Source organism: Danio aesculapii, chromosome 9 (genome assembly GCF_903798145.1).
Source record: "Danio aesculapii chromosome 9, fDanAes4.1, whole genome shotgun sequence".
In the NCBI taxonomy this organism is placed as follows: domain Eukaryota; kingdom Metazoa; phylum Chordata; class Actinopteri; order Cypriniformes; family Danionidae; genus Danio; species Danio aesculapii.
Genome location: NC_079443.1, coordinates 40,170,369 through 40,196,504, shown reverse-complemented (window position 1 = coordinate 40,196,504; position 26,136 = coordinate 40,170,369). Strand labels below are relative to the sequence as shown.

The window sequence follows — 26,136 nt, the reverse complement described above, 5'->3', positions numbered from 1 at the left end:
AATCCAATCGAAAATACTAATTAAAGATCAAAGTTGATAGACCATCAAGATTTTTACACTGTTAAAGTCTGTGAAAAATAATCACACCTGAGCAATTCATGTGACTTCATTCTCCATTTAAGAGGCGTCTATAAGCTGCCATCACCAACAAAGCCTTTTATATAAAGTATTAAATACGTTTCAGTAATTCAGTACTTTCTCCTCGAGTTGTTTTATTGTTATCACACACAACCCATTTTTTTTCAGATTTTTTGGTTGTTTTATTTTTATTTTTTTTTTGTCTGTTTTTTTTTTACCAAAATATAGTTTGATTCTATGTTAACAGCTACTTTAGAAATATTATTCCCTGGAAAAAAAACATGATGTGTTCAATACTTTTTTCCCCCACTATATATTTCACATGGTAATTTGTACAATATATATATATATATATATTTTTTTTTTTTTTTTTTTTTTGCTGCTTGTTCTAACTATTTAGTTAAATTAAGCTGAAACAACACAATTGTTTTAGATTGTTTTTAGGACAGTTGAATTATTTTGCTCAATCAACTTAAAATTGATAAAAACATTAAGTTAACTTAATTGAACTCAGCATTTTTGACTGTGTGATGAAACGATAATTACACCATTGTCACAAATTAATCATGCATTAAATCTAAAAAGTAAAACTAAATTGGCAAATAAATGATAAACATTTACCAGAATGAAAAATAACAAAACAAGAAAACATCTAATAATAATAAATAGAAATAAATAACATAAAACAAATTAATTCATTCATTTTTCGTCAATTTAGTCCCTTATTTATCAAGGGGTCGCCACAGCGGAATGAACCACCAAATATTCCAGCATATGTTTTACGCAGTGGATGCCCTTCCAGCCGCAACCCAGTAGTGGGAAACACCCATATACTCTCACATTCACTCACACACTCATACACTATGGCCAATTTTGTTGTACCCAATTCACTTATAGCGCATGTCTTTGGACTGCGCAGCACCCAGAGGAAACCCAGGCAAACACTAGGAGAGCATGCAAATTCCACACAGAAATGCCAACTGGTCCAACTGGAACTCGACCTTCTTGCAGTGAGGCGACTGTGCTTACCACTGAGCCTCCATAAATTAAATACATTAAAAAATAAATGAATACTAAAATGATATAAACATTAGAAAGTAGCATAGTTTCTCTATGATAACACTTGTTCTGCAACTAATTTCCTCTTTTACCATTCATTTTTATAGAATAATCAATACTAGAGCTGCTTACGTGGCTTGGCATTTAATGAGGAAATAGCTTGGATCAGCTCCAAGCAGAACTGTGAATACAGACATTATATGCATTATAAGCTGACTGTGATCATTTAGGCCTGTCGAGAATGATTAATCGCCTGATCATGGTTATTTGATCTAGCTGCAGTTATTTGAGATAACCACCGTAATTGTGCAGTTTAAATTTCAATCACACTTTTCCACCCAAGTAAGAGAAATGTAAGGACTTTAAGGCATGCTATCAAATATGCAATATGTTTTCAGCGTGGTATACTGTGGGGTTTCGTAATATGGCAGGGAGCAAAGTTCCTGTACCTTCTATTCTATAGAAAAAGCAGGAAGAACTTTCTAAATTAATAACATAAAAGATTAATAAACTGTTAGATACAGTAAGTTGTAAACAGTATACAGATATAGTAACTTGACTTCTAGTTGATCATTTGGAAAAGTGGCAGAAGGTAGATTTCACTGATGAATCATCTGTTGAACTGCATCCCAATTATCACAAATACTGCAGAAGACCTATTGGAACCAGTATGGACCGAAGATCTTACAGAAATCAGTCAAGTTTGGTGATGGAAAAATCATGGTTTGAGGTTACATTCAGTATGGGGGTGTGCGAGAGATCTGCAGAGTAGATGGTAACATCAACAGCCTGAGGTATCAAGACATTTGTGCTGCCCGTTACATTACAAACCACAGGATAGCATGCCTACTCATACTTCAGCCTCCACATCAAAGTTCCTGAAAGCAAAGAAGATCAAGGTGCTCCAGGATTGGCCAGCCCAGTCACCAGACATAAACATTATTGAGCATGTCTGGGGTAAGATGAAGACATTGAAGATGAATCCAAAGAATCTTGATGAAATCTGGGAGTCCTGCAAGAACGCTTTCTTTGCCATTCCAGATGACTTTATTAATAACATATTTGAGTCATTGCAGAGATGTCTGGATGCCAAGCTCATGATAGTCATACACAATGTTAATTCTTATTCCACAGTACGATGACTTTATATTCTATACTGTACATTATTTCTGTTTAGTGACAAGACTTTTGTCTAAGCAAAGTCAGAGCTTACTGTTCTAATTAAATAATTAAAAATCAAGGCACGATCATATTCTATTCTGGTAAAATAAGCGTAATCTAGAGGCCTTTACCTTTCATATTAGCCACTTCTGATACCAAATGATCAATTAGGAATCAAGTTATTATTTGTTGTTCCTAAAACTTGGATAGGTGAGAAGACTTTTATCAGGTAGTGCATACTTTATTTCAGACTTTTTGCATTTGGGACTCTGGTTAGTGCAAAAAGTATAATTTCCCTTTTCCTCACCAACTTTGCAACTGAATGTAGTTGATTAATATGTTTCTGATGACACTACATTTGAGCTAATAAATGTGCACTAAATATTTTCAAAAAAATTCCTTCAAAATATTATAAGGTTTTAAACTTTTATCACCGTATGAGGAAATTACAGCCAGAAATGTTCCTGTTCTACTCAGTAAATCAGAGAGGATGTAATGCAGACAGTCTCTTAAATATTCAACCCTGAAGGAAAGAGAAGAAAAAAGTTTCCTTCTTACTTGTATCCCAATGAGAATCCCCTTCTGGGGAAGCTTGAATCCTGTAGAGAGCATGGCCTTCAGGAAGGCAGAGTAGATGTTCGGTCCAAAGCAAGCCACCTGCAGAGAGCAAAAGAAAGCGCTAAGAAAAAAAAACAGAGCAGGAAAGAAATAGCTTGATCCTTACCATCACAAGCAAATATTCATTGCAGCATGCAGAAACTCCAGGATAAATTATTCATTCATCTCCATTAGCGCAATATTCAAAGCCAAGGTGAAATAAATCAGACATATTAAAGATGTTTCTGAATGAAGGTAGACTGGTGCGATATTACAATTATGAAAAAAGGACAGAATGGGGCCATCATAAAATCTGGGATGGAGATATTGTACTTCCTGCTCTAAAGCTGAAAAATAAGAAACACTCCTCCTGCTTCATTGTCTGGTTTCTATGGTTTTCCCGTTGCCAAGGAGAGCAGGTAACAGAAAAATACTCCACGCTGAATTTGTAGCAAGGACACAAAACTACATGTACATGGAACTAATAGGACTACAACCGGTGAGCATTTATTCCCTAATGCTGAAGCCGCTTCTCAGTAAACTGATAACAACATAAGCTGGAGACTATTGTGATGGATAAAATGGCCAATCAATGTGTCTGAAGCACCTCTATACTGTACCTCTCCAGTAGAGGCCATCTCGCAGCGCAGGACAGGGTCTGCTTCTCTCAGCCGAGGCCAGGAAAACATTGGAGCCTAGCAGTGAATAGAAAAACAAAGCCTTTTAAAATGCATTTTTACATAATCCATAAATATACGTTTTTATTGTTTGATTAATCAGCATTAAAAACGTGATTTAAATAAACATTTATAAAATAATCTATTTATTTATGCATTTAATTATTTTTATTAAATGCATTCATTTATTGCTTTAATAAATGCCATTTAAAATATAACTTGCATAAACACATTTAAATATGTCTATTTATTTGTCTTTTTAAATAATGATTTATTTATACATATTTTAATGATTAAATTATTAAATTGATCATTTGATTCTATTAACCATACACACTGCTATTAAAAAGCTAGAAATCCTTTATTAATTAAATCTCTTATTCTCAAAACAAAACAAACAGTAACAACTTGTAAATATTTTTACAATCTATGTATATATATATATATATATATATATATATATATATATATATATATATATATATATATATATATAGTATCTACACAGTTGAAGTCAGAACTATTAGCCCCCTGTGAAATTTGTTTTATTTTTTTAATATTTCCCAAATAATGTTTAACAGAGCAAGGAAATTTTCACAGTATGTCCGATAATAATTTTTTTCTTCTAGAGAAAGTCTGACTTGTTTTATTTCGGCTAGAGTAAACACAGTTTTAAATTTTTCTAAATCCATTTTAAAAACTATTAGCCCCTTTAAGCTACATATTTTTTCGATAGTCTACTGAACACCCATCATTATAAAATAACTTGCCTAAACTAATTAACATAGTTAAGCCTTTAAATGTCTCGTTAAGCTGTAGAGAAGTATATTGAAAATATCCTGTAAAACATTATTTAGAAAATGTTTAGAAAAAAAAAAATCCTCTCTCCGTTTAACAGAAATTGGGGGGGAAAAAAATGGGGCTAATAATTCTGCCTTCAACTGTGTGTGTGTGTTTGTGTGTGTGTGTGTGTGTGTGTGTGTGTGTGTGTGTGTGTGTGTGTGTGGTGTGTGTGTGTGTGTGTGTATGTATATATAATATATATATATATATATATATTATATATATATAGATATATATTATATATATATATATATATATATGTTATACATTGATAAAATTTTGTCACGCTCATGTGAAGACTTAACTAGGTTATGTTAACTAGGAAAGTTAGAATAAGTTGTTGTATAACTCATTTGTTGTGTAAACAGCCAAAAAATATATATTAATATTTCTTGAGGAGGCTAATAATACTGACCTCAAAATTATTATTATTATTTTTTTATTATTAAAAACGGGTTTAATTCAAGACAAACTATAAGAAATAAGACTTTTAAATAAGACAAATTATTTTAGTTTAATAGGAAATACTGCAAAAATGTCCTTGGTTTGTTAAAGACCCCTTCGGAAACAAAAAAATCAACTTAAACGGTAGCTTTTAAAGTTTACATGGGTTAAAATGTGCCTTGATGTACTTGAATGTAAAATGTGTTATCATACTATAATGCAAAGTTACTTGCCAAATAAATTAACATGGAAGATTATGAAAAAAAATGACTTCAAATTGTTTAAGTAATTAGCTTTGTTTGTCAAAGTGGTGCCCCTAAAATTACAACTGCCCCTGCTGCTGTCTGGTCTAGAACTGGCCACTGATTAGGAGACATCCGCATCCATTTATTCAGGAAAAACCCATAGAAATGCTGTTTCTTTCTTCGTTTGCACTTATCTGTGAAGAATTATTTCTCAATGTTTACCACAAATCCTGGGAATGAAGAAAATGTATACAAGCCTAATGAAAGTCTAAATGCGTCCATTTTAGTATAAGGTTAATGGTTGCAGGAGCATTTGACAGGTTAGGGTGACTCTCACCAATCAAGGAGAACTTCTCGTGTGAGAAAACTAGAAACCTGCTACAGACTACACCACTGCCCCCCACAGGCCAAAACATGAGCAGGAGGAAAACAAAAACTCAAAGGACAACATGCAGTGATTTAAACCAAAAGAATCATGCTGTTATACGTTCATGAATTTGGAGAATCTAAAAAAGATATCTGAATAATGTTATAAACCATGTCACTGGTTTTATTCTTAAAATATCCTTCTTTGCACAGGTTTGGAACCAACTGGGGGTGAATAAATGGTGAATGTATATAATTTTGGGTGAATAGTTTCATTAAGGAGGTCTCCAGTTTTGATTTGTTTTTCCCTTTGGAAATAGGCTCATTTTCAAGTCACCTGAAGTCAAACAATTGAGTTTACCATTTACGAATCCATTCAGCTGATCAGCAGGTCAGTCATGAGACACTTTAGCTTAGCTTAGCATAAATCATTAAATTGGATTAGACCGATAGCTTCTCACTCAACTTTTTTAAAAAGAAGAGTCTAGACAGTCTTCCAATTTAAAGCTTCTGTTATTTAGTAACTTGTAAATGTTTTTTTTTAAGTGGTGTGTTCCTTTAAGCCAGGGGCGTCCCAACTCGGTCATGCAGGGCCGTTGTCCTGCATAGTTTAGCTCCATCTTCCTACAACACACCTGCCTGGATGTTTCTAGTAAACCTAGAAAGAGCTTGATTAGCTGGTTCAGGTGTGTTTAATTGGGGTTGGAACCAGGGGCGTTGCTAGACATACAGCTCTACTGGGGCACGTACCCCCTTCCCCCCATATATATATATATATATATATATATATATATATATATATATATATATGTGTGTGTAGTGTATTTATAGTGTATGTATATTTCATAGGTAACATATGTATATTGTATTTATTATAAATAAAAGTATTCTTATTATTATACAATTATTCTTCTAAATAATCTTAAATGTAAATGAAAAACAGTGTTAAGACAACTGGAGTGATATGCTAAGATCATTTAAGAATTACTTTTGCATAAATATTAATTTCATTGAATGAAAATTCTATAGACAATTCTCTATAGACAAAAAAAGATGTGTTATAGGATTATCTGTTGTACACTTGACACATGGCAGATAATTAGGTTTGTTAAGTCTTACCTCCCTGACTCCTCATCCCTCCTTTTTGCTTCATACAAAAAAAATCTATCAGAAGGCATGCTTAGTAAGATCACCATCATATTGTTTAAACTTTAGTTTTGTCCACTTGCAAAACAAAAAAGACTGTTACGCTGGTTTTACAACGCATGAGCGGCGCGTAACAAGCAGCCTGCTTTTTTGGCGCGCATGTTAACTACCGGGCATCTCAGAAGAAGAGCAGTGCGCGCGAGATGAGCGCGTGCGAGAGGCGCGCGTGTTCTCTGCGCACACGTGGAGATGCGCCAGTTTGCTTTTTGATTACAGTGCTTTCACCAGCGTTGGTTCGGTTGCACATAGAGAATAACGTCTCTATTTCGGAATTACCACTCTTAATAAATACACTTGCATATGAAGTAAATCATATCTCAATGCATTTACTGGGGCACTGGAGATTTTTACTGGGGCACGTGCCCCAGTGAATTGGGTCTAGCGACGCCCCTGGTTGGAACTAAAATATGCAGGACAACTGCCCTCCAGGACCGAGTTTGGACACCCCTGCTTTAAGCAAACCTCGTTTTTAAAAGGAAAGACTTTCTGTTTTCGGTTGTAATGAGTATTAGCATACAGAACATGTTTCGGACAGGACCAACAGGGGAGCGGATTGACTTCCATTCAAGCAGTTTTCGAGTGACGCTATGAGCTGATTGCCCTGTGAGAACTGACGTCCTTATCCCTCCAATTAAAGGCAGACAGCTCCCATTACCAGCACAGGGGACACGGGACGCAGATTAGCACACAACCTCGGCCTTTGATGCAGGAACTCATCCTTGAAGCCATCTAATCAGCCCTGGATAAGCCAGCCTCACTTACGCATGTAAATGCGAGAGCAGGCCGCACCGATGGGAATAAACACAAACAGCTTTGATTCCCTGTGTTATTGATGCATTGTTGGTTGTTAATATGGCATAAATCCCAGCATGCACCTCTGCCAGGCTGAACCGTGGAGGTGAAGGACACTACTAGTTTTCAAATACTACTACTAGTACTTTTATTCCAAACCGGGAACGGTTCCAGAGAGAGTTCATCGTCACAGCAGATGTATTATTTACCACTGAACCCCCCAAGGATCCAGACTACCCTGCGAGGAGAATCCCAGAGCAAGTAGCAAAGAGTGGTCTTCCCTATTACCAATTTATAGAGCTTCCTTTAAAGGCCAGCAGTTGGCATGGAAACCAGGCCTACCACATCCCGATGGGTCGCTGAATACATTACACAAGGAAATTGCAAATATTGTACACTGACAAGTGTATCACATAACACCAGTGAGAAAAATCAGTATTAGCTTCTTTTTTTTTTATCTCTGCGGACGTGTTTCCCAAAAAACTCTGGTTAATGCGAGAAGCAGAGGTTCTCAAACAAGGATAATGAGCACTTTCATGAAGCACAAAGGCAAAGTGTGTCCATGCACTTTGAACAACTCTTACACGCCGACCTTCATCTGAGGAAAGCAGTAAAGACTTCACATTGGGGACTTGTTAGGCAAGGCAGAGCAGTATTTCTGAGATGAAGCCCAGCTTGACAAAAGAGGAGGAAACATGAAACATGACAATTCATCAGTTTGGACTTATATTTTCGCCCACAGAGCTTCTGCTCACTTGATATTTTCCATTCTCTTTAAACCCTAGAGATGGTTGTGCATGAAAATCCCAGAAGATCAATAGTTTCTGAAAAGCTCAGAGCAGTTCGTCTGGCACCAACAACCATGGCATCTTCAAAGGCACTTAAATCATCCTTTTTCCCCCATTTTGATGCTCAGTTTGAACTTGATCATCTTTACCATTGGTGCATTCAAGTCATGACAGAAAAGATTGTGTTTATGAGTTTAAAGCACATAAACACTCCACAAAAAGTCATTTTTTGAGTGGAACTTAAATTAGCTGACATATTTTTTTTTTTTTGTCATTTACTAAATAACTATTTAACATGCAACTACAAATTGTTACTTTGTTGAGTGGTTCTAATATAATATATGACAGTCCAGTTCACAGAAGCTTAATTACTAGAGTTGGGTAGTGAAACCCGGTGCAATAGCTATGTAACTGGTATGCACCAGACCGAATCACAATAGGAATTTCGATACCACTGGTGCTGCGACAAGGACATACGCATCATCTAGGGGTACATCAATAGCTCACATAGGTACGTGTTATGTCACACCATCTCTAAACATTCATTGATTCATTTTCTTTTCGACTTAGTCCCTTTACTAATCTGAGGTCGCCACAGCAGAATGAACTGCCAACTTATCCAGCATATGTTTTACGCAGTGGATGCCTTTCCAGCTGCAACCCATCACTGGAAAACATCTCTAAACATTTAATTCTAAACAACTTTGAGGGATACAGACACTATCGCCGATGTTAGGTGTTTGTTCTTGTTGCCATCTGCCACTTTTACCAAGTACGTTTACATGGACAGCAATACTCTGATTTCAATATGATTAAGACAATACTCTTGATTAAGAGTCTACCATATAAACAGAGATTTTTGATTACCTTAAATGAAACGCAGCATTTTTTTTCTTTTCATTCGGGTGCGGTCTCAAATTCCATTAAAACTACACTTTTGCACTAGTCCTTGCTTCATATTCTTATCCAATACCTCAGTTTGTCACGTGGCATGAACAATGTTGCTGAATGAAAGTGAAAGTGCCGAACTGCAGTTAAAGTCAAAAAATTTAAAATTAAACACCGAAATTACATGAAACTCCAGAGGAACTGTGGATAGCATGGTGATGCAGTGATGTTAATCAATCTATGTTTAACTCAAGGTAACCTAATGCGTTACTTATTACAAAAAGTAACTAAGTAACACAACTAGTTACTTTTTTAGGGTGTAACTCAATATTATGCATTACTTTAAAAAGTAACTTTTACCCCAACACTGATGGTGAGAGTATTACTGTTTAATGTATTAATAGAGCTCTCTTGTACTCACCAGTTGCAGTTAGTTTATCAAAAATAAAAAATTTCTATGTAAATACTTTAAAAAAAAGTTAATTCTTGTGATGTCACTGCAGCCATTATCATAGTTTTAAGAGTCACTTCATATTTGTGAGCCTGGACCAAAAAGGATTGTAATAATAAGTAAAAATCATGTCCCATGATGGTATTTTCTAAGGCTACATTCACACTGCAGCAAATGTGGGCCGAATCTGTTTTTTTCGTCCACATGTCACTCGGGTCTTGACAGTGTGAACATCCCATACCACATGGAATCTGATCTTTTCATTTCAGATTTGTGCCACTTTCATATGTAGTCTTAAATCAGAAACAGATCTGATGTTTTGCAATGTGACTGCAGTGTGAACGGTTATGTCGGATTTCATGTGACTTTTACATAATCATAATCCAGTGTTTTCAATCACAAGGGACTTATTTTAGGTTTCAAATGGCAAAAACACATTAGTAGCAGCAGGACAACCTTTACAGTTCATGAAATAAACCATGGTTATCTGTGAAAAGGGCAATAATCATATTAAGCATAACCTGACCACGTGCTTACTTCATACAGTATACACACTGTGTCCATAATTAGACATTGGTGCTGTCCGTAACTATACTTTTGCGTATGCGTGTCAGTTTAGGACCATGATCTGTTCACACTGCAAATCTGATATTGGCCACATTTATAACAACAACGTGTACAGCTATGCAAAAATTCTGATTTGAGCACTAAACCTCGCAGTGTAAATACAGCAAAACTCAATTTTTTGTAATGTTCATTGCTAAGCACTTCATTTAGGCAACTTTAAATGAGATTTTTCCAACACAATCTCATGGCAATTCATAACTTTTTGATTTAGTGGCTAATTCGTATGAATTCGTACAATATATTACGATTTGCTCATCCCCCAATGATGGTTGGGTTTAGGTGCCACGCCTCCTTTTTAAAATCGTACAATTTCATACGACTGAACTTGTGCGAATTCGTTCGAATTAGCCACTAAACTGACAAAACGTAAAATACTTTTTTTTTTTTTCTCTCGTGAGATCAGGCTGGATTTTTCTCATTATTTCGATTCCAGATCTCCAAATAATTGTACCTCTGAAAAATATTCCCCAATCCTATCAAAGTATACATTAATGGAAAACTTACTGATTCAGCTTTCAGTTTTGACACTTAAAACTTATGTTATCATACTGAGTACGTTAATATGGACACCAATAATCCGATTTTAATATGATTAAGACAATACTTTGATTAAGAGTCTATGATGTAGACAACAATTTTTGATTACCTTAATCCGACTAAAGTCATAATTGAACTAAACAGAAATCGAATTAAGGCGTGTGGAGTATGCTGATTTTAGTTTACATTATCTAAGTGCAGTACAGACATGTAAACACTTTAATCAAACCATTACTGTACCATCATGCAGGATTTTTGCCGCATTTTGCGACAGGATAGTCTACACACAGCTTTTTGACTACTCTCTGCACCTACAGAGTCAGTGAAGGACCACAGAGACCTGCATCGGCAAATGCAGAGGTTTTTTGCCCATACTGCGTGCAATATCAAATTCCAGCAATTCATACTCGCTTCCAACATCTCGTTTGTCACAGAGGGCATGCATGAAACATTCCTGCATGAAAATGAAAGCACCAAATTGCGGTTAGAGTTGACAAATTAAAAATGAAACACCCAAAATTACATGAAACTCATGAGGAAATGTAGATAGCGTGGTGACGCAATGATGTTAGTCGAATTATGTGCTATAAGATGTAAAACAGGATCATGAAAGGAACATTCAAAAAGCAACTCATATAAACACCTTAATCATATTATTGTCTTATTCAGATTAAGGCAAATCTTTTGATGATTACTGATGTCCATATAATTGTAGTGACTGTGATCTAGATTTTCTAAATATTATTCCTTATCGATATTGATAACAGTTGTGCTGCTTACTTTTTTCTTTGATATTCTTTGATGGATACAAACTTGTAAAAGAATTGCATTTATTTGAAACCCCAAATCTGTTATAATGTTAATTTTTGTATTATTCAAGACATTACTTTCCTCTGGGAAACTAAAGAAAGAGATCACGAAGATGCATTTGAAGAAGAGAGAGTGAATGAATCTTTAATCTTGCGAGAGAGTGTAAATCCCCTATACGTTTCCCTTCAACGGAAACATCCAGTTGCCTGTTTAAAATTCTTCTCAGCACTAAATGAGGTATTTAAAACTTTGAGATTGGCAGGAGACAGGGATTATTCCCTTGTGATTGGCTCTTCTTTTGCGGCTATTGCACTGAAACTCCTTGATCATTTCACAGGAAATGACTTTGGGAGAATAGAGACACCATTCAGGCGGCAAGTGTCTTAGACTCACGTAACAACTCTGACTCCTGAACCTGTGATTCAAACCAGCTCTAACACTCCAGTAATTTAATTGTACAATCAATCACTTTAAAAGCCGATTAACTGGCTCACTCAGGAAGGAGTAACTAGTTATTTGATAAGACAAATAAACCAAACAGGAGTACAAATTATCTACAGCAGTATAGTCTGCGAATGTGTTGAATATCTTATTCCATAAGGACAGACTGGAAATATTTGTCTTTTATTTTTGAAATAGAGAACGATATTGATATTTTATTATAAAAAAAAAGATTAATGCAACATTATATTTTATTAAACTAAAAATATATATATTTCTTAAGAATTAAATGCATGGAATTTAGCAAATATAGTGAAAAAAAAGGTTTTTATAACAAAGGTTTCTATTTTAAGCAAATGATGTTCATTTGAACTCTACTCATCAATAAGTCCTTTAAAACTATATCATTGTTTCACAAAAATACTAAGCAGCACAACTCTTGAATATTGATTAGTTCAAAATATGATTTCTAAAAAATTCACGTGACACTGAAGATTGGAAAAGTGCCTGCTATAGAAAAAGAGCTTTCCATCTTAAGAATAAATGCTTTTTAGAATATTTTTACACATTTTATAAATACAAAACTGTTATTCTAATTTGTAATTAATTTGTAAAACTGTAATTTCTATAATAATATTTTGCATTATAATAATATTTTGGTGTTCTTAATTCATGGTTCCCACTATTTTATAAACAGCAGATTCAAGAACTTTTTAAAGCACCATTAATTCAAATCAAGCCCCGTTGTAATTCACACCACTAGCATATATAGCACCATGAAAGTCCTTCTGTATTTAACATTTCACTTACACTTAAGATTTATATAATAATATAGTTTTTATTGTGCTCCGGGCCAAACGACTAATATTGCCTTGGTGAAAGGATCAGAAACCTCCGACCCCAACACAGTGGATCTAGAGAAGAGAAACTAGAGAAAAAATTAGACTTTCTAGAGGTTCATCTGATCAGTTTAAGTAAATATGGGACCCGTTTTTGAACTATATCCAAGAGCAAGTCCTTGTTCCAGCTAATTGACTCTTTTCTTTCCTAAGTTCAAAGTAGAGTGTATTGTGTGATACAGATTGTACAATTGTAGTTTTTGTTAAGCCACATTATGTACTCTTTTATTTGTTGGTACGTTTTTTATTTCATTGTATGTGCTTAATTTAATGCTATCTATTAGGGCTGCACGAATAATCGAAAAAAAGATCACGATCTCAATTTGACCCCCCACGCGATCTTAATCCAGCATCTCTATGAGTCAGCCAATTATATTTTCAAGTTCGTAAGAAGCGTAAAGGAGGTCGCACAAGTCTTCACAATGTTTTATATACGTTGCTCACCAACGTTGACACTTCCAAATGGTGTTAAAAATGTCACATACTGTATTTATGAGGTATAATTCTCCTAAAATCTAATTTCTGTCTTCATGTAATGACGTATTCAGGGCTGCAAAACACACGTGAGCTGACGCACTGTTTGTTTACTACCGAGAGCACTTTTGTTAAACCAAAAGCACGCACATATTTAAACGATCATATCGCATTCTAGAGATATTATTATGACAAGCATTTGTTATAGGTCCACTATAACTACTCTAGTCTATATAATGCAAGAGGGAATCTTATAATGACAAATGTCTCATTTTACCAGTAAAAAAAAGGTCTACTAATGTTGTCAATGACAGATTGCAAGCATACATCTCAAACATAACAATTTTACTTCAGAACTAAGAATATTTGTTTTCTGATTCATCACATTACGGTGAATTAACAACCAGGATGTATTTCAAGTCTATTTAAGTCCACCATTCCATGTCCATATAAAATGTGGCATTTTAACCAACAGTAGACTTACACATAGGCCTAATAATATTATTGTTGTTATACCATATGTTTGAGAATAACAAAAATAATAGCCTACTCTCATTAACCTTTATTTTACATCTACAGAATCGTGAAAAAAATTGTAATCTTGATTTTAAGCAAAAAAAAAAAATCATGATTCTCATTTTAGCCAAAATCGTGCAGCCCTAGTATCTATCATTTTAAAAACATATTGTATTTGTCCTTTGAATACTGGAAATATTCCATTTTTGTTTCTGAAATATTGATAAAATGTGCATATTTTGTAACAGTTCTTCTACAGAATTTAAATTTAAGATTTTTAAATGAAGAATTTCTCTTTTTTTGTTCTGTTTTTGACAGCACAATTGCTGAAATAACACCATAAACAAACTTAATTTCTAATTTATTTCAAGCACTTTCAAGGACCTGTTTGTTTTTAAATACTTTCCAGGCCTTTAATCCTAATGTCTGAATTCATGTCCTTTCAAGAAGCGTGGTAATTAAATAATTGTACTCTATGCTGGATATACGTTTAAAAAAAGTTTTTGTATATACTTTACGCACATACCTTAATGCCAACAAAGTCCACTGGAATGATTGGGTTTTCGAGAGAGGGCAGACGAGACTCATCCATCCCCTCACCCACCATCACCCTGGTGGCCACATCAATGAAGTCCACACCAATAGTTTTAGAGACGAAAGGGAAGGATCGAGAGGCACGCAGGTTACACTCGATCACCTGAAACAGAGACATATGATTTGAGTTACCAGCAGCTATATTATAACTAAAGCTGGATGATTCATTTCTTCCTTACTATGAAGTAATGTTTTTCAATTGAAAACATGTTTATAAAGTGAATGAAGTAAAAATATGGCAAAACGATTACTCTGGATCTGAAATGTGTCTAAATATTATTAGTCTACTTGCCATGAAAAATGTATGATCTAATCACATCATTCTAAGTTACAGTACAGACATTTTCAAGAAGAACCGAGCAGCAATAACTTACCATTACATCATTGCCTTTCACTAAAAATTGAGTGTTAAATGGCCCCGAAATCTCAAATGCCTTCGCAATTTTCTGAGTCGCAGTCTTCACCTAAAATAAAATGTATATATTTATAAAAAGGACAAGCAATAACTCAAAATCTTTACATAAGCACAAGCAGAACACATAGATCATAGTCCGAGTAATGCATGTCCTGTCAAATAAACACCAATCAAGTATACAGCTTGAAACATTACACACCAAGCACTAAAAGTTTGGTATCAACTCTGATAAACTGAGAGCGGATGAAAAGAGCAGCCTGTGACTGACTGCCAGCCCTCTGAGAGACTGTTGGTAAGTTAGCAGGGAATAAACACGCTTTGTCAGATGTGTTTTAAGTAGCAGACTGCACAAACTATTTTTGACAGGCCCCTTGATTCAGCTTGAAGGAGAATGAAAAGTCACATCTGCGGCTCGTGATAAAGCACAATCAAGACACACTATTCTGAAGAGAAAAAACTTTAGATTAAAAATGACACTGGTATTTTTTTAGACTAGCTGCAGATTTTGTTTCTGTTCAGACTGTAGTGTTTGTGCCAGCACATAGATTGTCATTGTAACAATACCGCCAACCTGATTTCACCAAGTAGGACATGTTCCTGGATTAACGTCTATGTTGATCCTGGAACAACATTCCAATCAGCCAATCGGAATTAAAGGATTTGTTTACCATTTATGTTAAGTTTAGGTTATGGTTAGGTTTAATGCACTTCTATGATCGTTATCCAACTTATTCCCCTCTGATTTTGGGAATATTTACAGTTATGGTTGGGGTTTAGGGGTAGAGAATAGGTATGGATTATGTTTTCCAACGAATGTTCCAGGATCAACATAGATGTTAATCCAGGATCGCGAGGATGTGCGTAATAATACAAAAATATTCTGTTGAATCGTTTCTTCATGAGAACAGTAGACAAACTGTTAAAAACTTAAAAAATAAGTGTGTTTGTTTAAAGAAAACACCTGATATTAAAACCTGGTATACCATCAACAGCAAATAACTGAAAAAAGGAAAAAGAAAGAAACTGATATGCAAACAGGCAGGTTGTGTTTTAACAATAACCATTTTTGTAAAGACAGATTCGTCATGTCCATTGACTCATCCATGCAGAAAAACTACATTAGCCAAAATGCTGCTCAGAAAATGCCACCAATGAGTGCCATAGTGAACAAAGCACGTTAAAATATATCCTAAGCTCCACCCTCTTCTGTGAAGCACTGCAAATGATGTAATCTAGTCTCAAAATACTTTGTATACAGTGGTCCCTTGTGCAGTTCAACGTGGTTCACCTTTCGTAGCCTTGCAGTTTCACAGATTTTTTTTGTGCAACTTGACATGCTTTTTTGACATCCTAATTGGCTGCAGACCATTGTCAATCAATCTCCTCCATGTCTCCTTTACAGTACAGAATGCGTTCAGTTTGCCAAATTAACATAAATCTTCAATCGCTAGCAGTGTGAGTTTCAACAAGGATGCAAAAAGGGTTGTAACTGTTCTCAGCAAGACCATCGTAAAGGGGGTCACACACCAGATGTGCCGTGCCACAATGTGCTTTGAATGTACACACACTGGCTGCGTTCGAAATCGCATACTTCCATACTATATAGTACGCTAAAATCAGTATGTGAGTCGAGTTGTATTTCTAAATTCATAGAATTCGAAAATCAGTATGCAAGAAGTATCCGAATGACCTACTACTTCTGGCGAGATTCTGATGTCCTGTTAGAGAATTCATGAATGGGAGTGAAGCGATGCAACTCGTGGGTAGGTCACGTGATCATGACAAAATGGCGGATGTAGTACGTCCAAGTTCCATTCATAGTGCTCACATTCATACTGTATAGAACGTCTTTTTCTAATGGCTGAGTAGTTTGTTTAAATTCAAATGCAGTACCTACCGAAAAGAAAGTGGTTTCAAATGCAGCCAATGTTTATATATTTGCTGTGCCACAGAACGCCATCTGAATAATTTCATTTTAAATAACACACGAGTGTGCATCTTGTGCACTTTCCCCTTAAGCATGGAGGCTGTTTTCGCTTTGTGGATCAGTGACTGCAGGAAAAAGAACATAACACTGGATGCCAACATTATCTGCACAAAAGCTTTATGAACCTTTTGCTGACAGCGATGAATGTTTGCGCATGACAGCAGGTTTTGATCTATGGTTTCATTATGTAATTCTGGCCTATTTTTCTACAAAAGTTTGAACTTTGAGAGTGTTTAAACAAGAAAAAAAAGTGTGAAAATATTAATGCCTGTCTGAGAAAAGTGTTTAAAGACTGTAGTGAGGGGATTTACAGACTTAAAACATCTAAAATTGTAAAAAAATACAGTGCCTATTGCAGGCTATTTTTAGAACGTAACCCTCGCGATAAACGACCACTGTGAATGCATAAACACAACCAAGAGATTGTAGTCCTTTCCCTTATCAATACTGTTAAAGGGATAGTTCAGCCAAAAATAAAACTTTACTCATCATTTACTCACCCTCAGATGTTTCCAAACCTTTATAAGGTTTTATTCTGTTGAACACTAAAGAAGATGTTTAAAGAAGAAGAAAGCTGAAAACCCATAACCATTCAATTCTGTAGTAGAAAAACAAATACAATGGATGTCAATGGTTACAAGTGTCCAACATTCTTTAAAATATCTTCTTTTGTCTTCACAGAAAAAAAGAAACTCATAAACGTTTGGAATAAGTGAATGGTGAGTAAATGATGACACAATTCAGATTTTTGGGTGAATTATCCCTTTAAATACACAGTCTTGTATCTCTATCTTTAATTTACATATACAGCACATCTCCACTTTAAATCAAAGTTCATAATGGTGTGATTTACTTTGTAGATGTTTGGTTTAGTTCATGGCTTTTAATATAAAGTAATTATATTAATATATCCAGAACAAGTGCTGCTGAAAAAGTCAGCTAATTCACCCTATTACAAAAACATTTATGAAGGTGTTTTGTAGGAGCCTTGTGAAAAATGTGGACAGGCAAAAACATTGATGTGTGTGAATGAATAAGGTGCAAACCAGAAAGGACACAGCAAGCTTTTGTGAATGAAAATGAGGCTGGCACCTTCTCCAGAGCCCCCTGGCTGATGGTCTGGGTGGGCAGCATGAGTGTGGCGTCTCCTGAGTGCACTCCTGCATCCTCCACATGCTCTGTGATAGCATGAGCCAGAACCTGGAACCACAATTATACATAAAAAAGAGCTATCATTTACAGCAACTCGTGTTTAGACATGCTTTGTGAAAATCATGGATTGCCTCATATGTAACACTAGTGCTATACCCACACATTAACAGACCTAGAAGTTACCACATTTATTCATTTTGAAAAATTCTTCATAACTTTTTAAGACAGTAGTACAAGGGCTCCCGTTTTAAGCCAAAAATCCAGCCTGATCTCATGAGGAAACGTAACTATTTTACATTTTGTCAGTTTAGTGGGTAATTCGTGGGAGTTCAGTCATAGAAAAATGTACGTTTTTTTTAAAGGACACGTGGCACTTAAACCGAACTGTTACTGCGGAGGAAGTAGGGCCAGACAGAATCTGCTGACATCTTTTGCTATTTCTGCGCAGTATTTAGTAAAGAATCTGCGGATTTATGCTGAATGATTTTGAGAGTATCATAACTAAAAACTTAATTTATGAAAAACTTTATTAACTTAAATGTTTATAATGCAAATCCAGTTCGATCCACTTATTTGTTAAACAAAGCAAGTCCCTTATTTAATAAATCTACTAAAATACAGAAAACATTACAAACTGTATTGTAAATAAATCATGTGAACATTTTCATATTAGTCAATAATATTACTGAAATTAATATAAAAACTTAATGAATATAAATGTACATAAATTTACACAAGTAAATAAATAGACTCAATGGCTGGCTAAAAATCCACGTGGGCTAAGTGATAAGCAAATCATACAAAATTGTACGAATGAGATCGTAGGAATTCATATAAATTAGCCACTAAAAAAGTTACGAATTGCCGTAAAATTGTGTTGAAATATTAAATTTCCTAACTTTCATTGTCTGAAAAGCTGAATTTCCATGACACAATAAAAAAAATAAAAATAAACAGGTCACTGTTGCGCATTAATACTAATTACATTAATAAAATGGTTTGGTCGGCACCAATAGCCTGGTTAGTGCGTTGACACATAGCTCGATACCCGGCTCGAGATCCCTCCCCTATCTCTGCTCCCCACACTTTCCTGTCTTTTATACTTATAATAAAATGGTTTAAGCGCAAATATAATTTACCTCGACTTTCATAGCCACTATGAGAACAATAGATTTTGAAAATCATCTAGCAACTGTTTGTGTGGCTGCGAAATGCTCCCACTCTTATATTTGACAGGTTGAAAGTCATTTACAAACATTACATTTAGCATTTGTGTCATTCATTGTAACACTCAGTCTTTAAAGTGGTCATTTGAAGCCAAAGCTCCTATGATTTAGATTATCCTGACATATTAGCCATAGTGAACAGGTATAGTCTGGTGACTGCATTGAGTTCAGTGACTGCCAGCCAATGAGTTTGAAAGGGATCAAATGAATCTGAAATATAGCCTGACCATAACAGTAATAGTTATAGGAACATTACATTTTGATAACTGGAAACTACAATTTTAAGCTACAAACAAAGAAACAAATCTTAAAATGATCTGCGTTTAAATTTCAGGAATATACCTCTTAAAATTTCACGATATTCCAGAAATTCCAGGACTCATGGGAACCATGCATCGTCACATATTAATGTTTTATATCAGCAGAAAAAGCACACATGCACTGATTTGATAAATTATGAAAATAACAGATCGAAATCCTGCAACAAAAGTATCTGTCTAGTTTCTTCACTGAGTCGAGTAGCTCTAGACCTCAGCCCTGCTTCTCAGATGAAAGTCAGAATGACTGTTGACAGATGAATATGACAACTTTCGGCTGCAATGAACATAACAGGTTTTACCTCAGAGAAGCAAGTACATATTGCATGTTCTATTGCGTTTCTGTTTACCTTGACTTGTCACAGCTTGAGTGTTTTTGTGTGTGCCTTTGTGTGTGTGCATGTGTGTGGGTTGAAGTGACCTGCCATGCTTGTAACTTTTAACAAACATTTGAGCATGCAGTTTTGCACAAGAGCTTACCATCAGTATACATTATATTTAAGTTTGTCAGCAAATGACAGTTCTTTGACATTTTTAAAACTTTCAAAGCTTAATGTTGGTTGATGTTCATTGCCATTTTATGCTCAAGTGCAACAAGGATGTTCTCTTTTTAATTTTGTTTGATCAGGATCAGAACAAGAGCACTCAGTTTTCGTTTTTGGGAGAAATACCCATTTAAAATTCAGTCATTCATTTTCCTTTCGGCTTAGTACGTTTATCAATCTGGGGTCGTCACAGCAGAATGAACCACCAACTCAACTCATCCAGCATATGTTTTATGCAGCGGATGCCCTTCCAGCTGCAACCCATCACTGGGAAACATTTAAACTTTAAGCTTAGAAATATCATTAAGTCTTTGAGTATATACTAGTTTGTGAAAAATGTTACATTTTCTAAGTGAGTTTTGCTTTGTTTAGCCACTTTATTAGGTACACCTGTCCAACTGCTCGTTAACGCAAATTATTAATCAGCCAATCACATGGCAACAACTCTGTGCATTTAAGCATGTAGACATGATCAAGATGATCTGCTGCAGTTCAAACTAAGCATCAGAATCGGGAAGAAAGATGATTTAAGTGACTTTGAATGTGGCATGGTTGTTGGTGCCAGACAGGCTGGTCTGAGTATTTTAGAAACTGCTGATCTACTGGGATTTTCACACACAACCATCTTTAGGGTTTACAGAGAATGGTCTGAAAAAGTGAAAATATCCAGTGAGTGGCCGTTCTGTGGGCGCAAATGCCTTATTGATGCCACAGGTCAGAGGAGAATGGCCAGACTGGTTCAAGCTGATCAAAAGGCAACAGCAACTCAAATAACCACTCGTTACAACTGAGGTATGCCCAAGAGCAACTCTGAATGCACAACATGTCTAACCTTGAGGAGGATGGGCTACAACAGCAGAAGAACACACCGGGTGCCACTCCTGTCAGCTAAGAACAGGAAACTGAGGACAATTGGACAATAGAAGATTGGAAAAACTTTGCCTGGTCTGATGAGTCTCGATTTCTGATGCGACAATTAGATGGTAGGATCAAAATTTAAGCAACATGTACGCATAGATCCATCCTGACTTGTATCAACGGTTTAGGCTGGTGACGGTGGTGTAATGGTGTGGGAGATATTTTCTTGGCACACTTTGGGCCCATTAGTACCAATTGAGCATTTTGTCAACACCACAGCCTACTTGAGTATTGTTGCTGACCATGTCCATCCCTTTATGATCACAGTGTACCCATCTTCTGATGGCTCTATGTCATAAAGCGTGAATCATCTTAAGCTGGTTTCTTGAACATGACAATGAGTTCACTGTACTCAAATGGCCTCCACAGTCACCAGAACTCAATCCAATAGAGCACCTTTGGGATGTGGTGGAACGGGAGATTCAAATCATGGATGTTCAGCTGACAAATCTGCAGCAACTGCGTGATGCCATCATGTCAATATGGAACAAAATCTCTGAGGAATATTTCCGGTACCTTGTTGAATCTATGCCACGATGGATTAGCTCAAATCAAAAAGGCAAAAGGGGGTTCAACCCGTTACTAATAGGGTGTAGCCTATTAAAGTGGCCGATGAGTGTACATTTGATAGCAATTTCTAATACAGTTTCAGTGTTCAGCCAATCAAAAGGCATAAATGCAATTCTGTGTCACAACACATTTTTCTATTAATGTAGTTCAGACCAAAACAGGCAACATTTAAGATTATACCCAGTGTAATGCAAAAAATAAACATGACTTCATACTTTTAATTGTACTCTGCACAGAGATTAGGTGAGAAATAAAGGATGAAACAAAAGAGCCAGAACATATTGCAAGCAATTTTCCAGATGGAGGCAGCCTGAGCATTCTCTTATTTATTTATTTTTTTAATTTGTTTGTCTTCTTTTTTGTTATGTGTGGGTGTGTGGGATAGATTAATGTTCTAAAAACACACGCAAGAAACTGCATCCTCTACACACTCAAATCCCTGCAACATGGATTTTTTTTATTCACCAAAACAATTTCAGACTATTTCAAATTTAAATCAAACCTTCCACATTCTGCTTTCAGTTTTAGACAGATTTCTGTTCAACGCCTGTTGGAAAACAGTTCTAGCATCTCTCTTACCTTGCCCATCCTGGCCACCGCATCAACCTCCACCTCTCTGGCACCTCGGATGAATTTGGTGATGACCACTGGATGATCCTGTTTTAGAGAAAAGGCTGTAAATGCTTGCTAAGAAATGTTTTCTAATAATACTACAAGGAAACTTAAAGCATTAAATTGAAAACACATTCAAAGAGTTGTTTTAGTTAAGCCCCTTTGTTAAGCTGTACATTTCTGAAGTGCTTTGCTGAATTACTAACCGTCTCTTACAGCCTCACTAACACGCTAATCAAGTTATATATATATATATATATATATATATATATATATATATATATATATATATATATATATATATATATATTGATACAGATTTTTGCAAAAAAAAAAAAAAATATATATATATAACAGCTGTTAAATTTAGTGGATGTTTTCATCCTTAACACAACAAAAGGCAGTAAATTTAGTGAACAGGTCACAAGAATTAATTAACAAAAACAGTGAAAAATAGCTACAATTGTTACAGAAAATGTTAATGTTAGTAAAAAAAAATAAACTTTATTATTTATCTAAATATTCTTACAATACATTTTAAAAGTTTAAATAACAAATACATTTTCACATTATTTTGGAGTGCCTATGCTAGCTATATGGAAATATACATAACTGATGTGCTCTGGTGTACTGTAGAACTGAATTTAAAGACCTCATGAAATCTGCGTTCTGTCTATAAGTCAGTAAAATGCACAATTTCATTGATTAACATTTTTACAAATTGTCTGTCTCATTTGGCAAAATGGACTAAAATCTTGACCAAAGCATGTTTAAAATCAATTCAATAAATGATGAGACCTTTACATTAATAGTGGCAAATTTTTTTGTATAACATACATAAAGTTAAAACAAAATTACTGTAAATGTTTGCTTATGCAATCAAAATTGGTCTGTTGATGGAGAACATGATGATAAAGTGATTTTGCTGGAAACTACTGAACTCTCTTAAATGAAAAACAGTAAGGGGCAACAGGAACACAAGATGAAAATCAATACTGGCCCTGAGATACAGGATAACTGGAGCTGCTTCAAATGTGCTTTGTTTGCCTTTTTTTAAAGTGTTTTGGGGCATTTAGTTTTAACAGGATATATTTGAGAAAATAATTTCAAGAGCATTAATGTGAGATAATGAGCAAAACTTGGTGCACATTCATGTCTGATCCATTGCTTGATTCATTCGACAAACCCAAAAAACTGGAGTTTTTTTGTGTCGCAAAAATCTTCAGAGCTCACCTGCGAAACCTGTGTGGCTTCCTCCAAGAAACGTTTCATCTCATCCTCACCATAAACCACATTCATAGCCGAGCCACTGGAAACAGAGTAAGAGTCTCATCATTCATCACTTTGACACTTAAATGAACCCATCAGAAATAATATAAGACAAAAAAATGCTTCAACGGTTGTAGAGTCAAACAGAACAGAAAGGAAGATATGCAGAAAGGAGGAGGCAAAAAGCCGACTAGAGAAATATATTTGGGTCAGCTGCTCCTCTAGGCGATCAGCAATGAATTTGTCTCATATTAAGAGAGGGGATTTTTTTTTTTCACTGATTTTATGAGTGATTTTAAAGGCATCAGCCCTGCAGCGTACATTGGTGGTATCGCTAGATGTCAATGACTGACAGAAAGTCAGAAAGTAATTATTTGTTTCATTAGTCAATGTATTTACTAACATGAACTAATTATGAACAAAGACTATAGAATACACAAGGCATGTCACTCGTATAGTTTTGAATGGATAATTCAATTCAACATATTGTACTAGTAGAAAAGCCTATCATAGATCGCTATAGACTGCCGTTTCTGCTATAGACTGCAGCTCTGCACAAGACGTTTGGCCAGAGGAGAAATGGTCGTGCCCAACTGAGCCTGGTTTCTCTAAAGGTTTTTTAATTCTTCACTTTCTGACTGAACTCGTACGATTTTGCCACTAAACTGACAAAACGTAAAATACTTACGTTTTCTCGTGAGATCAGGCTGGTATTTCACAATATTGCTGTTATGATCACCAGCAGTGCTGCTCTTTAAGGCTGCTGGACAACACACATTCAACTGTACTACAATGCCATCATGCACTTCACTCGCACACCTGGCCTAGATCCCCAAAGATTGCAAACAGACAAAGCTGAAGCTGTTCAGGACTCTCAAACACACACAGTGCTTAGTCTTGTTTAGCTGTATTGTGAACATTAAGACACGTTTTCCTTGCCTTGTTTTATTGTTTATTCCTGTCTGCTGCCTGCCATTTTGACCATCCACCTGTTTACTGACCACGACTCTGGATTTTCTGTACACATCTATTTGCCCCTGTGTTGATCGTTCCTTGCCTGACCATTCTTGTTAATAAACCTGCATTTGAATCTGCACTTCCTTGTCAGCGTCCCATCACTTTAAAAGTGCTCTCTTTTTGTTTTGTTTTCTGTTTGTTTTTACGTTTGATCACATATGTACTTTTCCAAATGCTTGAAATTGTAAATTATTTGTGCCACAACTTTAAGGCAAATCTGATTAAGCTGTAAAGCCATCAGCACTACAGTACATCTATTTTTTACAATGCATAATTAAACAGATTTATTCATGCAGAATAAATGATCTATTTAAAATTTATGATTTTATCTCGAACACCCAGAATTTATTATGAACACCCAGCAGATGGAAGGTGAGTAAATCACTTTATCAAACTGCAAAAGGCAAACACTTCAAACTATGTGGTCATTAATGGCAAGTGCATTGTGTCAAACCACACATATCAAAGAGAAATTCATTTCGACTAAATAAAGGCAGATGCCAGCTGCTTACCATCGTGCAATAGAATCAACAGTCAGCAATATGTTTCACTAACACATCAGAGTAAAGTGAACACAAAAAAAACGGAGGGAACTATACAGAGATGGCCCTATGTGTACAGTATCTCTCTACCATAAACTGTTCCACCATGGTCAGATGAACTGGCAGAGTTTCTGTCAGGGCTGAAGTTGCTGAGAGTCTGAGCCTGAGGCACGAGTTAAGGCAATTTAATGAAGCCAAACCACAGCTGGCACCAAACACAGAGAGGGATGGAACCATACAGAGCAATAAATATTCAAATAAATGAAAGAAGTTAAAAAAAATCTGTTTTTTGGCAGTTGGAATTTTCTTAAAAACTAAAAGCAAACCACTTTTACTGCTGAGACTGTACTGTGTGTGGGTGTTTGTTTGTACCATATAAAGATTTTGAGAAAGATAAATGGATGTGCTAAAGCTTGTTTAATTTAGCTTTAGTTCCATGTATTGTGAATCTAGTTTCAAGAAAACCAAATTAAAATGTGCGTTCTGTACTTTCCACTTCCTCAACACTTGTCACTTCTGTGGGGGGAAAAGAAAAGAAACTAAACTGTCTTAAAGTAGACAGTAGCCTTTAAGTCAATATCTAATGAAGACAAATAGAAAAATGCTCCAGTGATGAAAGAGATTTTACAAGTGAAATGTGTAATGGTAAAAAAGCTGAATTTACAGCTATTACATGGTGGCTTGGTTTCATTTTCCCATTGAGGCATACAATCTAAAAGCCTGCTGTCTGGTTTTGTGGAAATTAGCTGGTCAAGTCATGTTTCTTAGAAAGCAAAAGAGATGCATCTTACCCAGTATCTCTACAGGTCACTATTAAGAATGTCTGAAGTGGATTTTCTTTGCTCTTGATAAATCTGCAGTTGATTTCTTCACATTCTTTTTAGTTTAGTTTAGAGTAAGCTACTTTGTAATATTGGATATATTCCCAAGTATTAATTAACTGGATCAAAAACAAAAATACTGCCATTATTTGACTAACTTTGTGTGGTTCCTTTATGTTGTGTCGTTTTTAAGATTGATGTCATGTTGAGTTTTTCAATTAAATTAAAAATCATAGTAAGTAAAGGGAATGA

At 35.4% G+C, this 26,136-nt stretch overlaps 1 protein-coding gene across 1 annotated transcript in view; it reads right to left on the bottom strand.

Moving 5' to 3' along the window:
• The window catches only part of cps1 (carbamoyl-phosphate synthase 1, mitochondrial), an 89,128-nt gene that overhangs the window by 7,961 nt on the left and 55,031 nt on the right, over positions 1-26,136 (bottom strand). The window contains exons 28-34 of the mRNA XM_056464817.1: positions 23,469-23,544; positions 22,203-22,280; positions 17,988-18,095; positions 14,868-14,957; positions 14,426-14,596; positions 3,516-3,590; positions 2,857-2,955 (exon numbers count right to left, since the gene is read on the bottom strand). Of these exons, the coding sequence (XP_056320792.1) occupies positions 2,857-2,955; positions 3,516-3,590; positions 14,426-14,596; positions 14,868-14,957; positions 17,988-18,095; positions 22,203-22,280; positions 23,469-23,544 (697 nt within the window). The remainder of the gene's footprint in view (positions 1-2,856; positions 2,956-3,515; positions 3,591-14,425; positions 14,597-14,867; positions 14,958-17,987; positions 18,096-22,202; positions 22,281-23,468; positions 23,545-26,136) is intronic.